At 35.1% G+C, this 23,157-nt stretch overlaps 1 protein-coding gene across 1 annotated transcript in view; it reads left to right on the top strand.

Moving 5' to 3' along the window:
* Positions 1-17,449, top strand: part of LOC150093633 (acyl-CoA-binding domain-containing protein 5-like) — a 102,762-nt gene extending 85,313 nt beyond the window's left edge. Inside the window, exons 7-8 of the mRNA XM_090412715.1 lie at positions 1,068-1,285; positions 15,371-17,449. Coding sequence (XP_090268841.1) covers positions 1,068-1,285; positions 15,371-15,499 — 347 coding nt within the window. The 3' untranslated portion in view covers positions 15,500-17,449. The remainder of the gene's footprint in view (positions 1-1,067; positions 1,286-15,370) is intronic.
* The last annotated feature ends 5,708 nt before the right edge of the window (positions 17,450-23,157 follow it).

The following is a 23,157-nucleotide window of genomic DNA, read 5'->3' on the forward strand; positions in this document are numbered from 1 at the left end:
CTACCTGGTTACATTTCTTGCTTTTGCTCTGTATCACCCCTGTGCTTGTTGATCACATATCTCTGTTCATTCCCTCTACGACATCATTCACCTCCCCTCTTTTTACATCTTTTGCTTAATGATACTGCTCTTTCATTTTATTTTCCTGGCCTTGGATACTACTTTACTGTTACTACCCTCAAGTATCACTTTGCCATTTCTTATACTCCACTAATATCTTTTCCTTCTTATACCAAAACACTTCTCCAAAGTATTTCCTGAGTTTGTCATAATTGCTTGGTCTGTAGTTTCACATGTACCCTTTCTTAACTGAAAATTCTATACACTAGCTAACTACCAGATCCTTCTATCATCAACAATATCCTCTTCCTGTTTTGTTCTCTGTATTCTCTCTGAAAATATTGTATCCCTTACATTTTTGTACTTAACTATATCCTCCACCATCAATGAGGTCTTACCTCAAAGTACCTATAAACATATATATATATATATTCCTCTTAACCCTCATTTTCCTGATTTTACACTCCATTCTGTCATTGAATGTCATTTTTCTCCAGACACGCCTAATTTTATTCAAGTGCAAGCCACCACATATAAGTCCTTTTGTCCATAAAATTCAAATATGCCATGTTAAATGAAGAATTGCTGTATTTTTTAAGTTGGACATTATAATGTTTAATTTAAAAGAAAATTTTATTATGTGATTTAATAGGAACTTAATTTTCTCAATCATCTTCTTCATTCAAGATACAGATTAAAAACTGTTTTGTCATCCAAAGGATTAAACATTAATTCTCTTCCTATGTCATACACAAATTTGATAAATATCTTTTTAGGTTTCTTAGCTTTAGAAAAATTTACTTTTTATGTTATATAATGAAATGCAATAAGTAAATAACAGAGACTGTGAAATTTTTTTACACATATCTATATGAGAAATTTAAAAATAATATTCATACTTACACTTATGCGCACAATTACAATCATCTTTATAAGTTCTGAATTGAAATTATACTTGTTTCAGGAAGAATATGACGTGTATAACTTGCATATCCTTTCATTTATAGGTAATGTTAATCCAAATGTGCAGCCTACTTACGTAAGAGGAGGTGCTTCAGGTGGTGGTGGTCATGGGCAAGGAGGTGGTGTAATTCCCAGAACTTCATCAGATGTTAATGAACAGTTAGCACTTGCAGTAATCAGACTACAGCATACAGTAGATGAAGTAGTTAATCGTTTAAATTCCTTAGAAGTTTTATTACAGCAGCAATTTGAAAGTAGTGAGGTATGTTGCATATTTTAAGCGTTTTTCAACTTGTCATCATATCTAGACTAATGATATTCTGAAATCTACAGTACTGTTAAGATTCATATTATTCTCTGTAAAATATTAATAAAAATGCCTTGTCAGATAGGAAAAAAAAAACTGCAGTTGAGAAAAGAGAAGAAAAAAAAAATTTTTTTTTTTTTTTACATAAGTAACATGTTGCTAGGGGTGCTTAAGGGTCAAAGCTGTATAACTGAGAGGAGACCTCCACATAGCCTTTAAAGGAATGCGGAGAACCGACCAGGGCTTCTGACCTAATGTCCAATCCTCACCTTCTCGTGGTGCACCCTGTTGGGTATCTACTTTGATACTGAACGAACAAGGATGGGCTGGTAATTTGGGATTTAGCCGACCAAATTGTATTCTTATTGGTTAAACCAAAATAAAAAAAAAAATTAAAAATGATGGTAAAACATGACAAAATTTCATGCCGGCTGGGGCGTCGCCCAGTTAAACAAGGTCCCCGTTGTTTTCGCCAGGGAACCAGGGCAAACAGTGAAAAGTCAGCTACTGGAACAAATCTGAAAACAAACCCCAACTCAACATCACCAGAGTTAAAGATCGGTACTATCAATGTAAGGAGCCTGAATGGCAAAGAAATGGAGCTAGCTGAGGAATTCGATAAGTACCAGATCGACATAATAGGGGTGACTGAAACAAAAAAGACCAAAACTGGTGAGATCTTTCTGAGCAATAAATACAAAATGTTATATTCAGGCAATGACAATCAAGGAAAAGAAGGAGTAGCCATAGTATTCAACACAAAATACGAAGCTAATCTTCTTGAATGGCAGTCAGTGTCAAGTAGAGTAATGTGGGCAAATATGAGAATGGGGAACTGGACAATGAGACTTATTTGTGCCTATGGTCCTACAGAAGGTTTTACTAAGGTAGAAATGGAGGAATTTTTTGACGCTTTAGAAAAAGCAACTGACACAATGAAAAAGGAAAAGTTGGTCCTTGTTGGGGATCTAAATAGCAGAGTAGGAAATGATTGTGAGACATACAAAAATATTTTGGGAAAATTTGGAGAAAAGAGCAAAGCTAGTAATAATGGCAAATATCTGTTGGATTTCTGCTCAGGATGGACTGGTTATGACTAACACCATGTTTTTTAAATAACAAAACCTGTGGTGCGTTCATAATTAGAAGAAACACACGTATAAACCACAGTGAAAATTATTTAATTGTAAATATTTCATCCTAAGTATCTTAGGACATCATCAGTACAGTATTTAAACAAAATTAGGAATAACATACAGTTAGGGCGCATGATTACAATAGAATCTCATGAAAACTTTCATAACGTGCTAAAGTAGTAAAAAAAAAAAACCTTCCTCCTTAGATGAAGAAACAATCAAAAAACTTAAGACATACCATGCAAGACCGCCTAGAATTTATGGCTTACCTAAGCTACACAAAACTAATGTTCCACTTAGACCCGTCGTAGACTGTATCGGCTGTCCAACGTACAAGTTATCAAGATTCTTATCTAACATTCTCCACCCTCACATAGGCCACTCAGTCTCTTCAATCAAAAATTCTACTGAGTTTCACACAAAAATTAAAGACATTCAACTATCAAAAACTGACTTGTTAATCAGCTCCAACATTGTCTCCCTCTTCACAAACATTCCCCTAAAGAAACAATAGAATTGCTAACTCAAAAATTTCCATCCAATATAGTTGAATTGTTCAAGCTTGTTATTGCATCAGGTTACTTCACCTGGAAAGGTCAAATTTACAAGCAAGAGGAAGGAACAGCAATGGGATCTCCTTTATCACCAAACCTAGCAAATTTGTTTATAGAACACCTTGAGGAAAAAATATTCACTTTTGAACCCAAACCAAAAATTTGGTTAAGATATGTCGACGACGTATTTGCAGTCTGGAATCATCCCGAACCTGAATTACAACTGTTTCTAGATAAAATTAACCTTCTTCATCATCGCATCAACTTTACATTAGAAAAAGAATCTCAACAGGGTATCTCTTTTTTGGATTTACACATCAAAAGAAAAGAAGACGGTTCCATCGCCACGTCCGTCTTTCGCAAGCCCACATTCTCAGGTCGCTACATTCACAATTCTTCTGCTTATCATCCATCTCAGAAATCTGGCATTATTAAATCGCTAGTTTCCAGAGCACACAAATTCTGCTCCTCTGAAGAATCTTTAAACCAGGAATTAGAAGTTATCAAAAATACAGCCATCCTAAATGGATATAATCCCAAAACAACTCAAAAAATCATCAGTCACTTCTGTATACAACTTTAAAACCAGACAGGAAGAAGTGCATAGGATTCCCATACCTTACGTTAAAGGCATCTCAGAACGTCTTTCTAAAATTATGAAGAAATACAATTTTGCCACTACTTACAAACCTATCAACCAAATTTACAACATTACCTTCTCCTAAGGACAAATTCTCACCCTTGATGTTACCTGGTGTTTATGAGATTCCATGCTCATGCAAATTATCTTACTTTGGACAGACAGGTAGGTCTGTTCAGAAACGCATCTCGGAACATCAAGACCACATTCGTCTTCTTAAACCGCAGAAATCTGGCCTCTCTCAACACGGAATTGAAAATCCAAACCATAGGATCCATTGGGAAAAGGCTAAACTTTTACATAGATCTTTATTTAAACTTGAACGTTTATACAAAGAAAGTTCTGAAGCCCTACTACACAGACCAAACCTAAACCGCAATGACGTTCTTACTATTTTTTTTTTTTTTTTTTTTTACTACTTTAGCACGTTATGCACGTTTTCATGAGATTCTATTATAATCATGCACCCTAACTGTATATTATTCCTAATTTTGTTTAAATTCTATACTGATGATGTCCTAAGATACTTAGGATGAAATATTTACAATTAAATAATTTTCACTGTGGTTTATACGTGTGTTTCTTCTAATTATTAACACCACTTTCCAACATAAAAATGTGCACAAATTCACATGGAGAGAAGAGGCTAGGAATAAGAAAAGTCTAATTGACTATGTTATTGTTGATAGTGATTTTTTCTCCCTGGTGCAGGACACCAGAGTGTACAGAGGATTTCAAATTGGAAGTGATCACTATTTAGTCTTGAGCAGGATAAAATTGAATTTCATATTGAAAAGAATAACATGTAAGAAAGTTTTAAAGCGCATAAAAGTTGAGCAGCTCTCAGATGTGAACTGTAGACTAAAATACAGAAAGATTATTGAAAAGAAAATGAAAGAGTTTGAGAACAGGAATCAAACCTTGGAGATTCAATGGCAAACTCTGAAGAAAACATTGATTGATTCTGCCAGAGAGGCATGTAGTGAGGTTGTGTGCAAGGATAAAAAAAAACTCAGAACTCCAATAAAAAAATAAAATCAATGAAAATAGGCAGAATCATTGAAAATGTCAACTGTGTTGTGAATGGAGAACCTGTGGAACAAGTAAAACATTTCAGCTACTTAGGCACGATTTTTACTGAAGATGGTAAATTAAATATAGAAATAGACAACAGAATCAGAAAAACTGGTATGGTGGGAAGTCAATTGAATAAATTTATATGGAATAAGAGAGAAATTAGTCGGAACATTAAATTAGCTGTATACAAGACAGTGTTCAAACTAGTTTTAACTTATGGATCTGAGACCTGGGTCAGAAGTAAAACACTTGACCAAAGACTAGAGACCGCAGATATGAGAGTCCTGAGAAAGATTAGAGGCGTGAACAGATGGCATCAATGGCAATATCATATTAAAAATGAGGATATTAGGAAAGAACTTGACATTGTCTGCATCCAGGAATTAGCAGAGCTAATCTCAGGTGGTATGGTCACTTAAATAGAATGGGAGAGGAAAGATTAGCAAAACAAGTGTTCTCTGCCAGGTTGGCAGGAAAACGACCCAGAGGAAGACCAAGATATAGGTGGATTGATACGGTACAAAGTGCCTTAGATGATAGAAATATAAGATCTGATAATGTTGAAGTCTTGACAAGTAACAGACTGATTTGGAGGAAAATTATGGATAAGAAGTTAGTAATTATTAAAATTTTTCGTGTAGTACTATCATATCCTGTACTATCATATCATATACCCCTTGAGGGTACATGACAGGAATTTGATGCTGATGATGATGATGACATGTTGCTATGAAAACGTTTGCTATGGAGAATGGGATGTTTTTGTTCAACTCTGTTTTCTGATGGGCTGAATGAAATATACTTCATGTTAATTATTTGATTGGAACCTGAAATATTTAAAGATACTTTCCCAGCAGACCTTAGGGAGTCAAGGAATCATTGAGGGAGACTGTACCTCACTCACACCAGCTGTCATACCTTTTCTTAAAGTTATTCACACTAGATGCACTCATTACTCCAACGCGCAAACTGTTCCACTCTCTCATTGCTCTGAGAGAAAAATCTAGCTCTTTTCCCTTTCTTAACTGCACGTGAACTTAACTTCCATGGTTGCCCCCTTGTCCTCTATATAATGAAAAATTTTATTAACCAATATCCTATAACACCCTTTCAAAAGTTTGGAGACATCTATCATATCACCCTTCTTCCTTCTATCCACCAGTGTCCGCATTCTACATACTCTCAATCTGTCCTCATAATCTACATTCCGTAATCCTGATACCCTTCTTTGCAGCCTTTCCATAACTTTATCCATTTGTAACCTAGGAGACCAAATGTGCACATAGTAGTCCAGGTGTGATTGTATCAAGGCCTTGTGGAGAGGTAAAATAACTTCTATATCCTTACTTGTCAATGTTTGTTTCAACATCGAAATTATCCTCTGAGTTGTTTGCAATTTTTGTTATGTGATCTTTGAACTTCAACTTTCTATCTGCTATAAGTCTGAGATCTCTAACCTTGTCAGTTACTCCAAGTATAATTCCACAATATAATATTCTATTGGATGTTGCATCATGCCAAAGTGCATAAAATGGTATGCACACTTTCAGTTTGGTATACATAATAAGTAAAAAATTCAGTAAAAATTTTAGCAAATTTATTGAATGTTTAGGGGTCATGACAGTTTGTCAAAGTTTGCATCGTTAAAAAATCTTGTTATGTTAGAAAAATGGCAATCACAGCAAGCAGCATTGCTACCAGGAAGACAATTGAAATATGGCTTATTTGACAGATGTCAGCCACATTGCTCCATCATGGACAAAGTCAAATGTGTATTTAGAGAATGGAAAAATTGTGCAAACAGCAAGAACAAGGTCAAGAATGTGAAAGAAGGAATCTTGAGCATCTGCATGTTTGCTGTTAGGCTCTATGTTAAGCCTAACAGCAGACACAGCAGATGGTTCCATGCTCCATCTTCTGTGTCTGCCTCTAGGAAGACCTGCACTTCTAAAATTCCTAGGGCACCTCTTGTATCTTTCAGAGGATTAATTGCATTTCTTATTTTCAGTAACAAAGTTTCTTTTGAGATGAAGCAAAAAATTGTTGAAGCTTTCAAGATGTCCAGAAAAGACAGTAGACCGAACTGTAGTCATTTCTATGCAACTGGAAGACTTCAGGACATCAAACATCCTGTGATTCTTCTCTGTCACTGGGCTTCTCACTGGTTTCCTAAGCACGGATGCTGCTGACTGAAATGAAGACAAATCATTCTAGTTAGTAAAAAAAAAAAGTTCAATGCATTAGAGTTGCTAACAACATTGCAGAAAGAGGCATGGTTCTGATGGACAAATAAAACAAACTTCACAACAATGAAGACCATAAACATGAACCCATTATGACAAAATGATCAAACAGGCAGTATTGAGTTCTTATAGGTGATGCAACTTTTCCAAATCCTTCACTTGCATTTGGCACATGTAGTATTTTATGTGCATTCACAAAACCACCCTGCTCATTCAGGAAGGCTTCAGATGCTGGCAGAGGTATCATTGTGTCCAAAGGATTGCAAATAATGATACACATTTTTATAGGCTTACTATAAGCAGAATGGAGCAATAGTATATCATTTATTATTATTATGTAACACCTTCAGGGAGTCCAAAGACTCGTCGAGGGAAGGCACCTGCTCTACAACTCTCCACCGCCTACCACCACTATTAGTATTTCCACAGACAATCACAAACATCCCATGCCCACGGTGGGATTCGAACCTGCAGCCTTTTGGCTGGAGAGCTGATACGCTAACCACTCGGCCAACCATTAGAGTCTACTCTTTTCATTGTGCACATGAAGATTGTGATAAGTTAAACGGTGTTAACACTCTGTGTCAAGATTGTACCAATATCATACCATTTTCCATGTGTGGAGGCTTAAGTGCTGTGAGGACATCATGTTGGAAGCTTAATGGATTGTATACAGACTCTCCATTTTTCGATTGTATACAATCCATTAAGCCTTCAACATGATGTCCTCACAGCACTTAAGCCTCCACACAGGAATCTAATAATTCATGAAGAAGAAATAGCACGCAAATCCAGGCAATATGGTAAGTCGAAACTACGACTATCTAGGAAACTAAATAGGCTGGCCTTTTTAAAAATATGTCGGGATATAATGGTGATACCCAACTGTGTTAAGCTAAAGATCAACTTTCATTCCAAAAAAGCCCTCCGCATATATAACCGCACCAGCTTTGCACTACTGTGGCAACAAATCGCTGCTACTCGTGCCCCCTCCCCGAGACGAATGCCGCCATTGGCTCCTTACAATCAGAGCTCTCTGCTGTACTTAACCCTGAACTTTTTTCCATTCTCTTTGGCATCTCATAAGCTTCTGCACAGAAAAAATTTCAAAAAATAAAAAATAAACATATCAAAAAGTATAACAATCTGTGTAAATCCAAACTGCAAATTCAAACTGCTCCAGACAGTAGTTAATCTATCTTACAAAAGGCTCAACGATGATGCCGTCAGTGCCTAAGCCTCGGCCACAATTTCTCAGTCGCACTGAAAGAAGTAATGTATAATATCGAATGCGGGATCTGTCGCTTGGCACCAGAGATAGCAAATAACTTCAGACTTGACGTTACCAACATCCTCACCCAGTCTTTGCCTCCAAAAAGTAATTTATCATCTGCCCAACGCCCTGCTCTCAGGAAATTATGGAAAGAAAAAAAGTATTGTCATCACCAGAGCAGATAAGGGTAATGCCACGGAATGCAATCGAAAAATGGAGATTATTGTCTGAGATCACTCTACCTACATCTCACTAGAACACAGCCCCACAAAAACACAAGTCAAAAAAAATAAAAAGACTTACTTAAAAAAAGTATCTTCCTGGCTGCCGGACATTACAAAAAAACTCAAACTTTTCTGTTCCCGTCCCCCCTGAATATATGGTTTACCAAAAATCCACAAACCCAATTCCCCACTATGACCTATAGTAGATGCCACTAATGCACCTTGCTACAAATTGTCAAAACAGCTGGCCAACTCTGACCCCCCTCACTGGACTTTCCACATCCTATATAAAAATCTCCACCCATTTTAAAACGCTAATAGAAAATCTAACCTTAAATAACACAGACATATTGGTAAGCTTTGATATCTCCTCACTGTTTACCAATATTCCCTTAATTGATACCTTAACACTCTTAGAAAACGTTTTTCCTTCTGACATCTTAGATCTCTTTTCCTTTGCCATCAATTTGGTTATTTTTCTTGGAAGAACAAAATCTACAAGCAGACAGAGTTAACTTCCATGGGTCTCCCCCCCTCATCCCCTCTTGCCAATTTTTATATGAAAATTTTGAAAAACAAGCCATAGACTCAGTCCCTCTCAAACCTTCTATCTGGCTAAGATATGTAGATGATGTGTTCTCTACTTGGCCTCATGGCCTAGACACATTAGTCACCTCAACAGCCTACATCCAAGAATCCAGTTTGCGATGGAAAAGGAAAAGAACAATTGTTTACCCTTCCTAGACACCTTAGTTACACGCCTTCCTAATGGTACACTTTCCTTCACTGTATATAGAAAACCTACGCACACAGGCAGATACATTCACAAACTCTCCTACCACCGCCCGCTCAACAATATGGCATTATTAAAACTCCAACCAAGAGAGCCCACAATCCTTGTTCCAGTGGAACTGCCCTTACAACTGAGCTTGACCATATACAAAACACTTTCCTCTCCAATGGCTATAGCGATCACAGTATTAAAAAAAATAATCAGTTCCTCCCCCATTCCCTGGTCTTCTCTTCAGAAAGAGTTTGGAAATGCCATCATCGCCACACCCTACATCAGTGCTTCCCAAACTTCTGGATGTCAGGGCCCCCTTTGTAAAAATTAAAATATTTCACGGCCCCCCTCGAAAAAAAATTGTAATAGAGAGATATATTATTGTAATATTTATTGTATTTATATTCAATACAAAACATACACAGCGAATATTGCAAAAATCAAATGCATATATTACATTTTTTGCCTCTTACCGTTTGGTTCTGAAGACGATGTGGGCTGTTCTGGTAAAATATGAAATACTGTTCCTTTTTTTTTTAGTCTGTTTCTGCTTCTTCTGATTGTTCGTGGGATTTTTTATTTATTTTTTTATCAGCCACTTATCCATCTCAGGGTTAAATTTTTTAACGTAGAATAGATCAAATAATATCTTCACTAATTTCCTGTTATCAGTCTGTGGTGTGCCAGTATCGGTAAGTGGTGATATTATTCAGGGAATCCCCGGACCAGGAACGTTTTTCTCTTTTGTGACTTTTCTCCCTTTACTGTAATTATAATTAAGCCTAACGCAAAACAGACAGCAAAGGCAGGTTATTAAAACGTGCATATGATTGGTGCGGTATTAACAAAAGATCGCACAACCAAAAGATAAAAGCATAGCTGACAATTGAGTTGAAATGCTAACTCTCTTCAACCGAATTCCATATGTGAAACTGCTATAACATTCATTATACACATATATATTACTTAGTTTTAACACTTTTACGAATTTTAACACGTTTGGTTGAATTTTATTGCTGCCTTGGGAAATCGAACTCACACACATCTAATTAATAACAATAGTTTTTAGTTAGATACTGTGTTTGCCCATGCAACATATGGTTTTGTTTCAGTCTATACACACATATACAGCATAGTTTCTGTATGAGGGGACATGTGATTCATTAATTAGTGTGTTTTTATCCCAGTTGTCTCTAATTGCACTATTTGTTGAGAAATATATTACACAGACTGCTCATACCTTATTCACTGGCATAATAAAAGTACTTGTTTTTATTGCCTCTGCAGTATAGTGGCTGTTAGGGAGGGCGTGTTGTTTACCACTGCAAACAGTTACTATCTCCCCACATGAACTTGTTTAAGTTTTTTTTCATGTGTGAAGTATATGCAAAACTTTTATTGGTAACAGAAAACTAGCTCGGATGACATTGATAATATAAAACGAGTTTTGATATGTATATAAAGTCAATATCAACAGTCCCTGATTATGAACACGTGATGAAAGGGACAGGAAGATTTGAAGCATCCCTGGAGAGCATTCGAAGTAAATACCATTAACCACTGCTTTGAAATGAAGCATATGAATAAGCAATATTTACTAATATTCATTAAGCACCGAAATACGCAGGAAGCAAAGTTTGTGAACCAACACCAATGTGTGAATTTTTCCATTAAAATATAAAAAATAACAAAAAAGAAATAATAAATAATAAAAGTTAAATACGTTTCTTTTAAAATAAAAAAATCTACTTAGTCTTAAAACATTTTAAATTTGTTTTCATTATTTCACGGCCCCCCTCAACAAAACCTATGGCCCCCCCCAAGGGGGCTGCGGCCCACAGTTTGGGAAGCGCTGCCCTACATCCATGGTACATCAGAAAAAATAGCCAAGATTTTAAAAAAGTGGAACCTGCACACAGCATTTAAGCCCCACCACAAACTTGCTACCTTTATCTGTTCCACAAAAGATCAGCTCCCTCCTCTCTCAGTGCCTGGAGTTTATAAAGTACCCTGTTCCTGTACGCTTGCATACTTTGGACAGACGGGCAGATCAGCAACCATCCACCTGGAGGAACACAAGTCATACATCTGCAATCATGACTATGGTCAGTCAGGCCTGGCTGACCATGTCTTGGATATAATCAACAGGATCTCATAGAAAAAAACCACCCTGCTCCACCACAGCAAATTCAAAAAAGAGAGACTATTTTTAGAATCAGCAGCTCTCAGAAATCAACCAAATCTTAATAAATATGGTTGCATTAAGCTTCCTAAGATTTGGGAAACACTTATCAGAGATCCCACCTTACATTCCAGGCCACCTACAACCACTCTCATCGGACGCTCCATCTAGATAGGACTTTAGAGTCACCCACGTGGTTGGGCTTAGTATTGTGTAGTATTTGTGTATATGTTACATTAGTTTTTTGTAATCCCTGAAGATGTCTCAGTGACTGAGATGAAATATAGGAAGTTTTAAATTCTGTTCTAATCCTTTCTGAGTGCTGTATACAATCCGTTAAGTCTCGAACATGATGATCATACCATTTTAGAGAGAATCATGAGTGATGAATCATGGTATTTCCATAACCTGGAAACAAAATGTCAAAGTAGGGAATGGCAATTGCCAATATCTCCAAGACAGTAGAAGGTTTGATTGCATAAGCCTGTCTCAAGTCAAAACATTGCTGGTTGTTTTCTTTGGCATTCATGAATGGTTCATAAGTATTTTATTTCAGAGGGCCAAATGGTTAATAGTCAGTACTATCTTGGTGTCATGGTGTCTAATCAACACATGAGATGAGTGAGAAGGGAGCAGTAGCAAACAAATAGCTGGCTGTTGCTACACGAGAGCACACTGCCTGTTGGTGTCCGATGCCTTCTTCACTATCTTCTTGCACCTTTCTTTGTCCAGTGCACAGTGTCTCAGTTTCTGTAACCCCATTCCACACCAGTCCTTTATGTCATCTATCCATTCTCTGTATGGTCTCCCTCTTCTGTTTACACCCTCCATAATACAAATGTGAATGTCTTTATCTTCCAATTCTCGCTCATTCTGCAAATATGTCCAAATAATTGTAGCTTCCATTGTATAATTTTCTGCATTAAATTCTCCTTTGGTTGTATCTTCCGATAGAGCTCTACATTTGTGGTTTTCTATACCCATCCTATTCTTAGAATCTTCCTGTAACAAGTTCTTTCAAATTTTGTTCTTCCCTTTGCAAGCCTGATCTTTATTTCTTTTTTACAGTCCAAGTCATATGTCATTTACTCCCCAAATATGTGAATTGTTCTACATTTTCTATATCAGTTCCATCCACTTGTATCTTTTGTTTCATGTTCTTCTCACCAAATACCATTTTCTTTGTTTTTTCCAAGTTCATAACAAGTCTAAATCTCTTCCCTTCTTCATTTAACAGTTTCAGTGTTTTTTTGTAGTTCTCTTTTGTCGTCTTCAATAATAACAATGTCATCTGCAAATCTCAGATTGTTAATTCTCATCTGTATACTGATATTCCTTTTGCATCTTCCTTCATTTTGTCCATTGCACTTTCTAAATGTGTGATGAAAATGCTTGGTGATATTGAATCCCCCTGTCTAGTATACCTCTGCTTGTTCTAAACCATTTTCCCAAATTCTCACCTATTCTAACTGCTGCCATTGCATTCTTATAAACATCTTTTAATATGGCTATTAGTTGTCTGTCAATTCCATGGGATTCTAGCACTGCTAATGTCACTTTCTGGTTGATACTGTGAAATGCCTTCTGAAAATCAACAAAGCATGTATGTATGTTTTTGTTTTTTCTCCTAGCTTTCTCTTATTAACTGCATTGTCAAAATCTATCGAAGTGTACTTCTATTTTCCTAAATCCTGCTTGCTCATCTGCAAGGTATGCTTCCAATTGTGTTCTCAATCTTTGCCTATATCATTATCACCTTACCAAGGTGACTTGTCAAAGCAATTATTCTATAATTTTTACATTGTAGCTTATTTCCTTTCTTGTATAATGTCACTAATATCGATTTCACCCACTCCTCTGGCATTTTCCCTTCTTTCCATTACCATATTAAATATTTGGTGCATTTCTGTAACCATACTTTTGCCACCATATTTAATCATTTCTCCAGTGATGTTATCATTACTAGGACTCTTGTTGTGTTTTAGCCATCCTATTGCTGTTTCTACCTCTCCTCTTAAAATGTCCATGTCATACTCATTACTTGGTGGTGATATATGCTTCAATTCTTCAATCAGTTTTCCAACTCCATATAAATCTAGTTTTTCTTCATATAGCTCACTGCAGCATCTTGTCCACTGCTACAATTTTATCTTTATTCATCAATACTTCGTTTTTTTCATCTTTAATTGTGATCTGTTTTAGTTACCACCTTCTATTAATGGTTATAATCATTTTGTACACCTTCCTAGTTTTGTGCTCTCTGTAGTGCTATTCTATATTACTGCATCCAGCTTTTAACTATTTCATCTTATCCATTCTGACTACTTTTTTCACATCATTACACTTTCTTCTATGTTGCTCCTCTATTTGTTCTGATGTATCCCTGCTTATCTTCAGCATTATCTTCTCCTGTACTAACTTCAGTGTTTCCTGTCTAATCACTCCTTGATCTTCTCTTCTTCTGGTTTCTTCAACTGTGTCTTCTGTCATCTTCATTACTCTTTTTTACTCTTAGATTCGAATTTTTTTCTTTTTCCATACTTTTTAGTTTCTCCTCTGATGCTGTTCTGTACCTTCTTCCAATTTTTGCTTCACTTATTCTTGCTGTATCTCTTTGTTTCTGATGACAGGATTTATATTTTCTTTTTAATTTCAACTTCATGTTTGCAATCACTAAGCTATGATCTGAATCTATATCCACTCCTTGAAAAGTTCAACACTGTTGTACTGATGTTACCCATCTTCTTTTAATCGTAATCATACTTGCTTAGTATGCATTAAATGTGAATCAGTTTCTTGCTTCCAAATCAACTACAGTGCTTAAACACTCACCATGTTCACCAAATTTGTCACTAGCAGACATTCGTTTATTTTCACAATTGAAAGCAAAATTCAAAGGACACTGGTTTGACTCAGTGGAGATCATCCAGAAAAGTATTACTGCTGAGCTCAAATGTAGATGCTGCCACCAATATTTTGAAAATTTGCACAAACCATGGAAACATGTATTGAGTTAGGGTGGGGGATTATGATGTTGTAAACAGATAAATGATTCATCTTCCTGTACTTGTAATTGCTCTTTATTTTTATATGAACTTTGTCTTGTTATTTAATGGGCACATACTGTGCAAAATTTTGTGATTCAGTTATGATGCTCTTGTTACTGCAGTTTCTACAAAGAATGGTATCATCATGAAATGTGAAATCAGGGCATCACACTTTTTTTTAAGTTGACACTGTCATGCTCCTGTTTAAGTACAGTATAGGAAAGTTATTTTCCAAATGTAATAATTATGTTGGTGTACTATTCCAGAAATGGTAAAAAGAGATCTTGTTGGAGAAGGTAATATTGCTGAGAAATGCATTCTGTTTTTGAAGTTTCTAGTGCAGATGTTTCAGTTGGGTTTGTCATTTGCTTGTAACTAATCAAATGAATCTTGTAAGCTCTAACTTATTGTGTTTTGTGCAAGATATTATGACCATGAAATACACAGAGCCTCATTGAATGGTTTTATGGCAACTATATTGAAAATATTCCCATAATGCTTCAGTTTGATCCATGTTTGTTGCCTGGTTATTATTTCCTGTTTTCTTTGACACAGAACCAGTTGTCCACAACTTTATGCTATGTTATGTCATCAAGATGGATTCTCCATATCCCTGCCTGAATTTTTTTTTTCCCCTCCAAAGTAGAAACTTTAATTCAGCAAGCGAGTTTTGCTTTTTGGATCAGTAAAATTTGATACATCTCTGAGTGAAAACTAAGATTTGATCAGTATTAATATGCAAAAAAATCACTTTTTTCTTGTTGATTTTTAGTGATTCTGTTGGATAATATTCTGTATTTCTTAAATATATTAACTACTATTAAAATATGTTCTTGATATTGATGTGTTTTTATTTTTATTTGCTTGAATTAATATTTAGGAGCCTGGAAATCCTTACAGGTTGCCCTTCATTGATCTGTCACCTCTGGCAGCAGCATTAGTATTCACTTGGCCATTCATTGCATATTGGATTATTTATATAGTCAGAAATCACAAAAGAAAAAGTTAAAGAATAGTCATACCCTGGAAATATTTAAAGATACATATTTACCCCCACTCTTAATCTTGCATGTACATTATACCTGCTGTATTGAGTTGCATAGTATTATATATATATTTTTTTTTGGATGACTGTGATACATGCATATAGCATGTAGTTATCCTGGTTCTTAATGTAAATATTTACTTCTTAAAGGATCTGTTTTGATATTTCATTTGAGAATGCAGTAAACTAAAGAAAATTAAAAAATAATTTGTACAAAGTGTAGTGCAGAAAAAAAATACATCAACAAATATAGGAAGAAAATTGTAAATATCTAATGTTAATAAAAGTATTTGAAATTTTCTATAAACCTGAAATCTTATATTTATGAATATATATTTTTACAAAAATCTTTAACTGCATCTGTTGTCACATCATATTTTTACTAGAATTTAAAGAGTAACTAATAACATTTTGATAAGTGCAGACTGGATAATTTTCTGGTTTTACTTTTGATCTGCTCTCTTTAATTCCAGTATTTTGAGTAATATTGAATAGATGTTATTCACTTTTTTTTAGTTTTATAAATTATTATTGTAATAATCCACTGATAGGTAAAAATGAATTAGATAATTCGTTATCTAATTTGATGAAATGTCTGTTTTAGTATATGAACAAATGACCTTCATGTTTTCAGAAAATTTTAGACTGCTTTCTCAGCTTTCTTTTTTTTCTTCTGAACTTAAATAAATTAGAATCAGTTCATAAATATTTCAGTAAAAAATTAAAGTGACTTTAAATAAATTTTTAAAGCAATTTAAACAGTGGTGTGTTGTGGTACTTAGTTCTAAAAATCCATGATTATTCTTTTAAACATTTGTTATATGTGTCGCCTTATAATTAACATTTTATATCATTGACCAGGGAAGAAATGTATGGAAGTCTGAAATTTTCTTTGCATATTTTGCAAATATAGAATGATTATTATATGATGATGATGATGATTAAAAAATATTAAAAAGCATAATTATCATAAAATAATCTTTAAAAAAAGCATGTTTGAAGCTTAAAAGCTGACATCTTTATTTCATGAGATATATATCTTACTGTTAGGAAATTTAAATTTCTACTAGACCTTTTCTCATTGATGAATGGAAACTTGGGTGTCTTAAGGAAGTGGAACATTTGATTAATTTCCTTGTATAAAAATGTGTACTTAGTGACATAAATGAAAAGTATTGTAAATCAGGCTTCATAAATTTTATAATACATTTACATGTATTGTAATACCTACCTCTTTTTCCCTAAACATTCTGTAGAGAATATAGCTGAATAGATATTATTTTGTACCCAGTGAAATGTGATGTTATACCTCTTTTTCCCTAAACATTCTGTAGAGAATATAGCTGAATAGATATTATTTTGTACCCAGTGAAATGTGATGTTATGAATTTTTCTGCTATTATTGTTTTATGCATTATTATATCCACAAAAGCTGTAATAATTTCCTGTAAGCATTTTGAAAACTGAGACTATGAAACATACATTATGATCAGCATTTTCTTGAATGCAGATCATTGTCTGATTTTTAAAAGAAGAACATTATGAAAGTATATGGGATATGTTTTTTGTGGAAAGAGTGTACACAGATAGATTCATATCGCACTCTCTCCTTCTTATGACAACTGTTAATTCCTTTTGTAAGTGCTCGTACAAAATGCTTGATGTGTGTGTGCAATTTCATTTTTAGCTATGACATCAAAGCAGCTTGTCATATTGACAAGTAGTCGTGTTATATAATGCTTGTGGTATTACTAATTCTTAAAGAACAAAAAGATTGAAACACTGATATGTATATTTGCTTCTGTTTTGAAGCCTTTTGGTAATCTTCTCTATTGAACCTTTCTCTGGGCCAAAATTTCACTGAATATATATGTATATTTTTTTTTAATTTGAATAATAAATTGTCTTGCGATATTAGCTTAGCATTTCTGAACACTGTTTAAGATATAAGTGTGAAAGTGTGATGTTCATTATGCTTTTTATCTGATACAGTGATCTCAGCTGTTATATGTGGTGTGATTAAAACTTATAATTTTATATATTATCTATATGTAATCAGTCATTTTTATTGGATAATTTTATTATTGTTTATAAGCGGTTCCATGTAAATATTAGTTTCTATTAAAAAGAAAAATTTAATATAGCCATATTAAATGTTAATTGGATGTTTGCATATAATGCAGTGCATACAATACAAAAAATTGTATTGTATGCACTGCATGTGCATGTTCACATGAAAGTGGATGATTCATAATATTGATGCAGTACATTCCATAAACCAGAGAGGATTATTTGGATTATGGTTGTCTTATGTCAGGGAAACATTGTGAATTGTTTGGGTTTTAGTTAAATCTGAAAGTCATGAGGTTACTTTCTTTTTCTCTCCCTCCCTCCCTTTAGTAAATACCAAAAATTCCTCCTATTTCAGATTAATCAAACAATGGTAAGATCACTATCCTCTTATACATTAAAAACACTTACTCAGATATAAGAGTGTGCTGAAAAGGTGATAATCACCATGAAGGAACTTAGGTAGAACCATGTAACTTACACTTTCTGCATATTCCCAATAAAGTTGTAACAAGTCATACACTTGTTACAACGCTGCTCATCATTTGCAATTCGCTGAAAAAAAGTCTTTCCCTTGTTGCACAAACCAGTCCTTAGCTGCTCAGATATGACTTCATCATATTGTTAATGGTAAATTTTGTTCCTTTCAAGTGTTTCTTTAAATTTGGGAATAGGAAATAGATGGGGCCAGGTATAGCAAATAGAGTGGGTGAGGCAGGCATTGAAAGCCTAAGTTGTATATTGTCTGTTGGATTTGTCTGAGTGGCAGCAGGTGCATTGTCCTGCAAAAGAAACACACCTCTGCTCAGTTTCTCACAGCGTTTTTCCTTCAGTTCTTTCAGAGCTGCTGAATAAATTGCTGCTGTAACAGTTTCGCCTTTTTTGGGGTATACTTGGTAAGAATTACACTACCCGTATGACAAGAACCTTCCCTGCTGACTTTTGGGTTCGGAACTTCTTTGACCATGGAGAGCCTTTGTGTCTCCATTCCATTCTTGTGTGGTCTCTGGGTCATAGTGATGAAGCCATGTTTCATCAACAGTCACCATTCTTCTTGCTCTGTCTCCTCCTGCCTGAGGACTCATGACCGTAGCCTCAATGTCTCTCCATTTCTTTTTCTATGTTTTGTTGCAGCAGTGGCCAACTACAAACTAAGTCCAGTGATCTTTTTAATTTGGTCCAACCATCTTGGTCTTGATAGTCCTCTTTTTCTTTGTCCTTCCACTTTGCCCTGGATTAAAAGTTTTTCCAGGTTGTCATTTTCACATCTTGAAATGTGATCGAAATATTTGAGAATTTTCATTTACAATGTCATATAGCTATCTCTTGATTTTAGTTGACTTATTATATTTTCATTAGACCTTTTGTCCATCCAAGAGACTCTCAACATCCTTCTCTAGCACCACATCTCGAAGATGTTTATCTTGTCCATATCTTTCTTGCTGAGTGTCTAAGAATCAGTACCATTAATGAAAACCAAAAACACCAAGCTATTGACCAGTCTTGATTTAGTGGTGATAGAAATTGCAATTGCACCATTGCTGACCTTGCCATGGTAATTCTTTTAATTTCTGGTTGATATCTACTCTTGGTGCTTATTAGAGCTCCAAGGTAAACAAATTCATTCACCTTCTCAAAGTCAATGTTGTGGGCAAAATTGTCGTTTTCATCTATGGCCATGTATTTTGTTTTATCACAAGTAATTCTTAAACCATATTTCATGCTCCCATTCAACTCTAAATGAGGGATTCCAGTTCTCCTTTGCTGCTGCCAATAAGAATGGTATCATCAGCATACCTAAGATTATTTATATTTTTTCCACTAGAGCTTTTTCAACTTCCTCTTTTAAAATGCAAGGTTCCTTATGGAAATTTTTGGTGTTTTCTTTGTTGAATGAGACTGACTTATCTTTGTATAGATTTGTGTAGTCTTTCCATCTATTAAAGATGTCTGTTGGATCAGTAACAATACAGTTGTTGACATCAGCTGTACTTAATACTTTGGTTTAAATTTTCTATTCACCATCCATATTTTTCTAAATAGGTCTGGTTTGATTTTGATATGAGTGATCTTCAATTTCTCTACATACGTTGTTGAAAAAGTTGTTTTTATCTTTAATGCAAAGTTTTTTTATGAACTTGGATAACTCGCTATAGATCGCCTATCATCTTCCATTGAAAGTCCTTTTGACTTTATTTTTCTTCTTTTCTCGACTTGTTTCAGAGTTTTGTTTGATATCTAGGATGTGTTGATTCTGGATTTTTTAGGCAACATTGACTTTGCAGTTTCCAGTAATATTATTTTGGTTTTTTCCCAGAGTTCTTCTGGGGTTGTTTCATTAGTGTAATTCCCTAATTTTGGAAATTTATTTTCCACTTTAATGCTATACGTCTCAGTAATTCCTGTGAAGTCTGACCTGGGTGGATATGTGATGTTATTTGTTTTCAAGCATATTTTCATATCAGCAATGAGGAGTTGGTGATCAGAACCACAATCAGCTCTGGGAAATGCCTTAACATTTTCCATCATTGACCCTCTCCCCATCTTTTGTTAATAAGGATGTAATCAGTTTGGTTCCTTCTTCTGTTTCCAACAGCTCCCAGGTGTATAGTCTCTGTTTGTGTTGCTCAGAGAAGGCATTAGTAACAAGTTCTCTTTCTCTACAAAAGTTGATCAGTCTTTCACCTCTTTCATTTTGGGTGCCCAGGACTGTCTTGTTGTGGTCTTCCATCCTTTTGTCAACTTTTGCATTGCATCTATGGCTAAATTCAGATCCCCCTAGAATCAATGGTTCTTCGTCTACATCGCTTGTAGGGGCATAAAGTTACAAGAGTGTGATTAGTATTGGATTACACTCAGCCCTTAAAGAAATTATCCTATCATTGATAGGGTTGTAGCTCAACACTGATTTGCACATACATTTTTTTTTTTTTTTTTGACAATTATTGCTACTCCGTTTCTGCTTATAGAATCATGTCCAACAAAATAAATGGTATTGCCTAGCTGTGTTTTTCCAATGTGTTTCTGCAATTCCTAGTATATCAATATTTAGTCTCTTCATTTCATTTTGCACTATGTCCAGTTTGCCTGTATGTAGTAATCCTTGTACATTCCAAGTATTGATACATGTAATTTTCCTTAATTGGTACTTTTTGGTCATAGTTGAATTGTGGCTGAGAAAGGTATCAGTTTCTTTGGACATAATAGGTTCTCAACAGTTTTCGAGATCAGAAGAGCATGTTCCTTTCCCCCTATCCTCCCTCTGTGCCCAGAGGTACTACCTTGGTTTGCCATGCTGGTAGCTGTCCCACTCTTATCGTTTTTCATTGTGGCTATGGTTGTTACGGGAGGATTAATGATTCAGTCATGCCAAATAGCTGTCCAGACATGAGCCCTTTGGTGATATTGCATATCTTCAGCCTCATGCCAATATTGGAATGTGCTGTTGTCCACTTCCAGGGTATCTCACTTAGTTTGGCTCCTTCCCAAATGAGACCTTGACTGGCTTGGTGGCCCCGCCAATTGCCAAGTAACTGCCAGTATAGCTCTCTGGGTTGTCAGAGCATGCAAAGCCCCTCGCCACCAAAAAATTTGCATCTGATTTCTCAAAATGACTGAAAATCCCATGAGGTGACAGCACTCTCTCTTTTGGTCAGCATTCAAACATTTTAGGATCCACTTTGCTGAGAGCTTCTGCATGTCCAGATGGTAGATAATGATTCCAACTCATTCCCTGGATATTCCCAGAGTCTTTGCAATGCTTTCAGCTTGTTTTCATCTATCATCAAGGATCATGGCATGACACTGCATCAATGCTTTCAGGTGTCATCGCTGTGGCAGGTCTTCCTGACCATGGGGGCAACTTTGTTTCAGGATGGCCAGTTTTAAACTTGGCCACCCATCTGGTGACTGTTGGATATGCTGCGAGCACAGTCCCCTAAAGTCACGCACAAAGTTTTGTGAATCTCAGTTGCATATTTTTCTTACAGCATGAAAAACTTGATGGACTGCACTCTGTCTTCAAAACCTCTGACATATCTTCTTATATATCCTAAAAGAAAAAGAACAAGCAAATTATTACAATTTGATGAAATATGGGGATTTAAGGCTTTTAAGATATGGTCTTTCTTGTGGTTATAACAATTGCTTTAATTTAATATTTGTTCTAGGTGTGTATCAGAACGTTTCAGCTTCCCCCTCATATCACACTCAGTTTGTTAACATTTCATTTTTCTTTGTTAATATCCCTCTTTGAAGACAACCTAGCAATAATACCAAAAAAAAAAAAAAAACTCATCAGCTCATTCTAGGTCATCTATCTTGCTAACATGTATTGATAATGATCTCATTGGCAGATGTTCTAACCATATATTAGACATGCACTCAATGGCATCCTCTCAACAGTATGCAGAAAACCTGCATACAGCATGCTTTGTAAATATTATACCTTCAATAAGAGCAGCTTTAACTTTCAAAAAAAAAAAATCTGCAGGTGCTTAAGAACAATTTCATCCTACACATCCACATGTAAGATGAGAACTCCCTCAGATAGGAAAACTAACTGTAATATTAAGGCCTCCCACCTATAATCAAAAACAACTTTTTAGTATCAGATCTAATCATTTTCAGTTTCCCAGTGATGTTTTTAAATATAAAATATATTGCAAGCAATAAGCAAACATTTAATCCTTCCTCTGTAGTGTACTGTACTTCATTTCATTAAATCTGCATAATGAAGACAAAGAGCCATGCTTAAAGTAATGAATTATTTAATAATTTATAGATGATTAAAATGTTTTGCGATTGAGAATAAATTAAGCAAGTCATCACATTTAATAGGTTTCCTCAAACTTGACTTATTCATCTTAGATATAAGTAGTTAATGTAGAGACAGTATATTATATTGCTTAATCAGTTAAGGGTAAGAGAAATATTATTTATATATCAGTGAATATATAAAATCAAAGTAAACCGTGCTAAAGTTAGAATATAATAAATTAATAGTAAATATTTATATAATAAAAACTATGCCTAATTAGTATATGGTGGATGGACAAGTATTTTCAGCTCATCATTCATAGTATATGTTAGTCCTCAGGCAGGGGTCAAAACCTGATGAAGCTTTATGCAGTTTTATCCCTAGCTTCAGGTACAGGAACCCATTTGCCTCTCATGACTCTTTTGAGCTATGGGTTTTCTAATGCCATGTGTTCTTCAACTTCTCCCTGGATTACCTAGCTGGTATACCTTCATCAAACACATATGGTCACTAATATTAATTTTAACCTTTGCTCCTCCAAATGAGGAAAACAAGAACTAGCAGACATCAGCTTGGTTGGCCAATCAGATCACTTCTTGAATTCCACTGTAAGCATGTATATTTCTGAATGTGTTTAAATGATGAATTTCAACTTCTTGTGTGAAATCACCCCTGCTTAATGGTGGCCTAAAGTGATTGAAAAAGTTTTTCAGAATGGGATTGCAAGCTTATCTGATTTTTAATCCACCAATGGTACTAGCATACTGTAGGCTTTGCAACCTTTTATATATGC

This window comes from Typopeltis vanoorti, chromosome 23, assembly GCF_054136105.1.
Source record: "Typopeltis vanoorti isolate ZY-2024b chromosome 23, IOZ_Tvanoo_1.0, whole genome shotgun sequence".
Taxonomy (NCBI): Eukaryota; Metazoa; Arthropoda; class Arachnida; order Uropygi; family Thelyphonidae; genus Typopeltis; species Typopeltis vanoorti.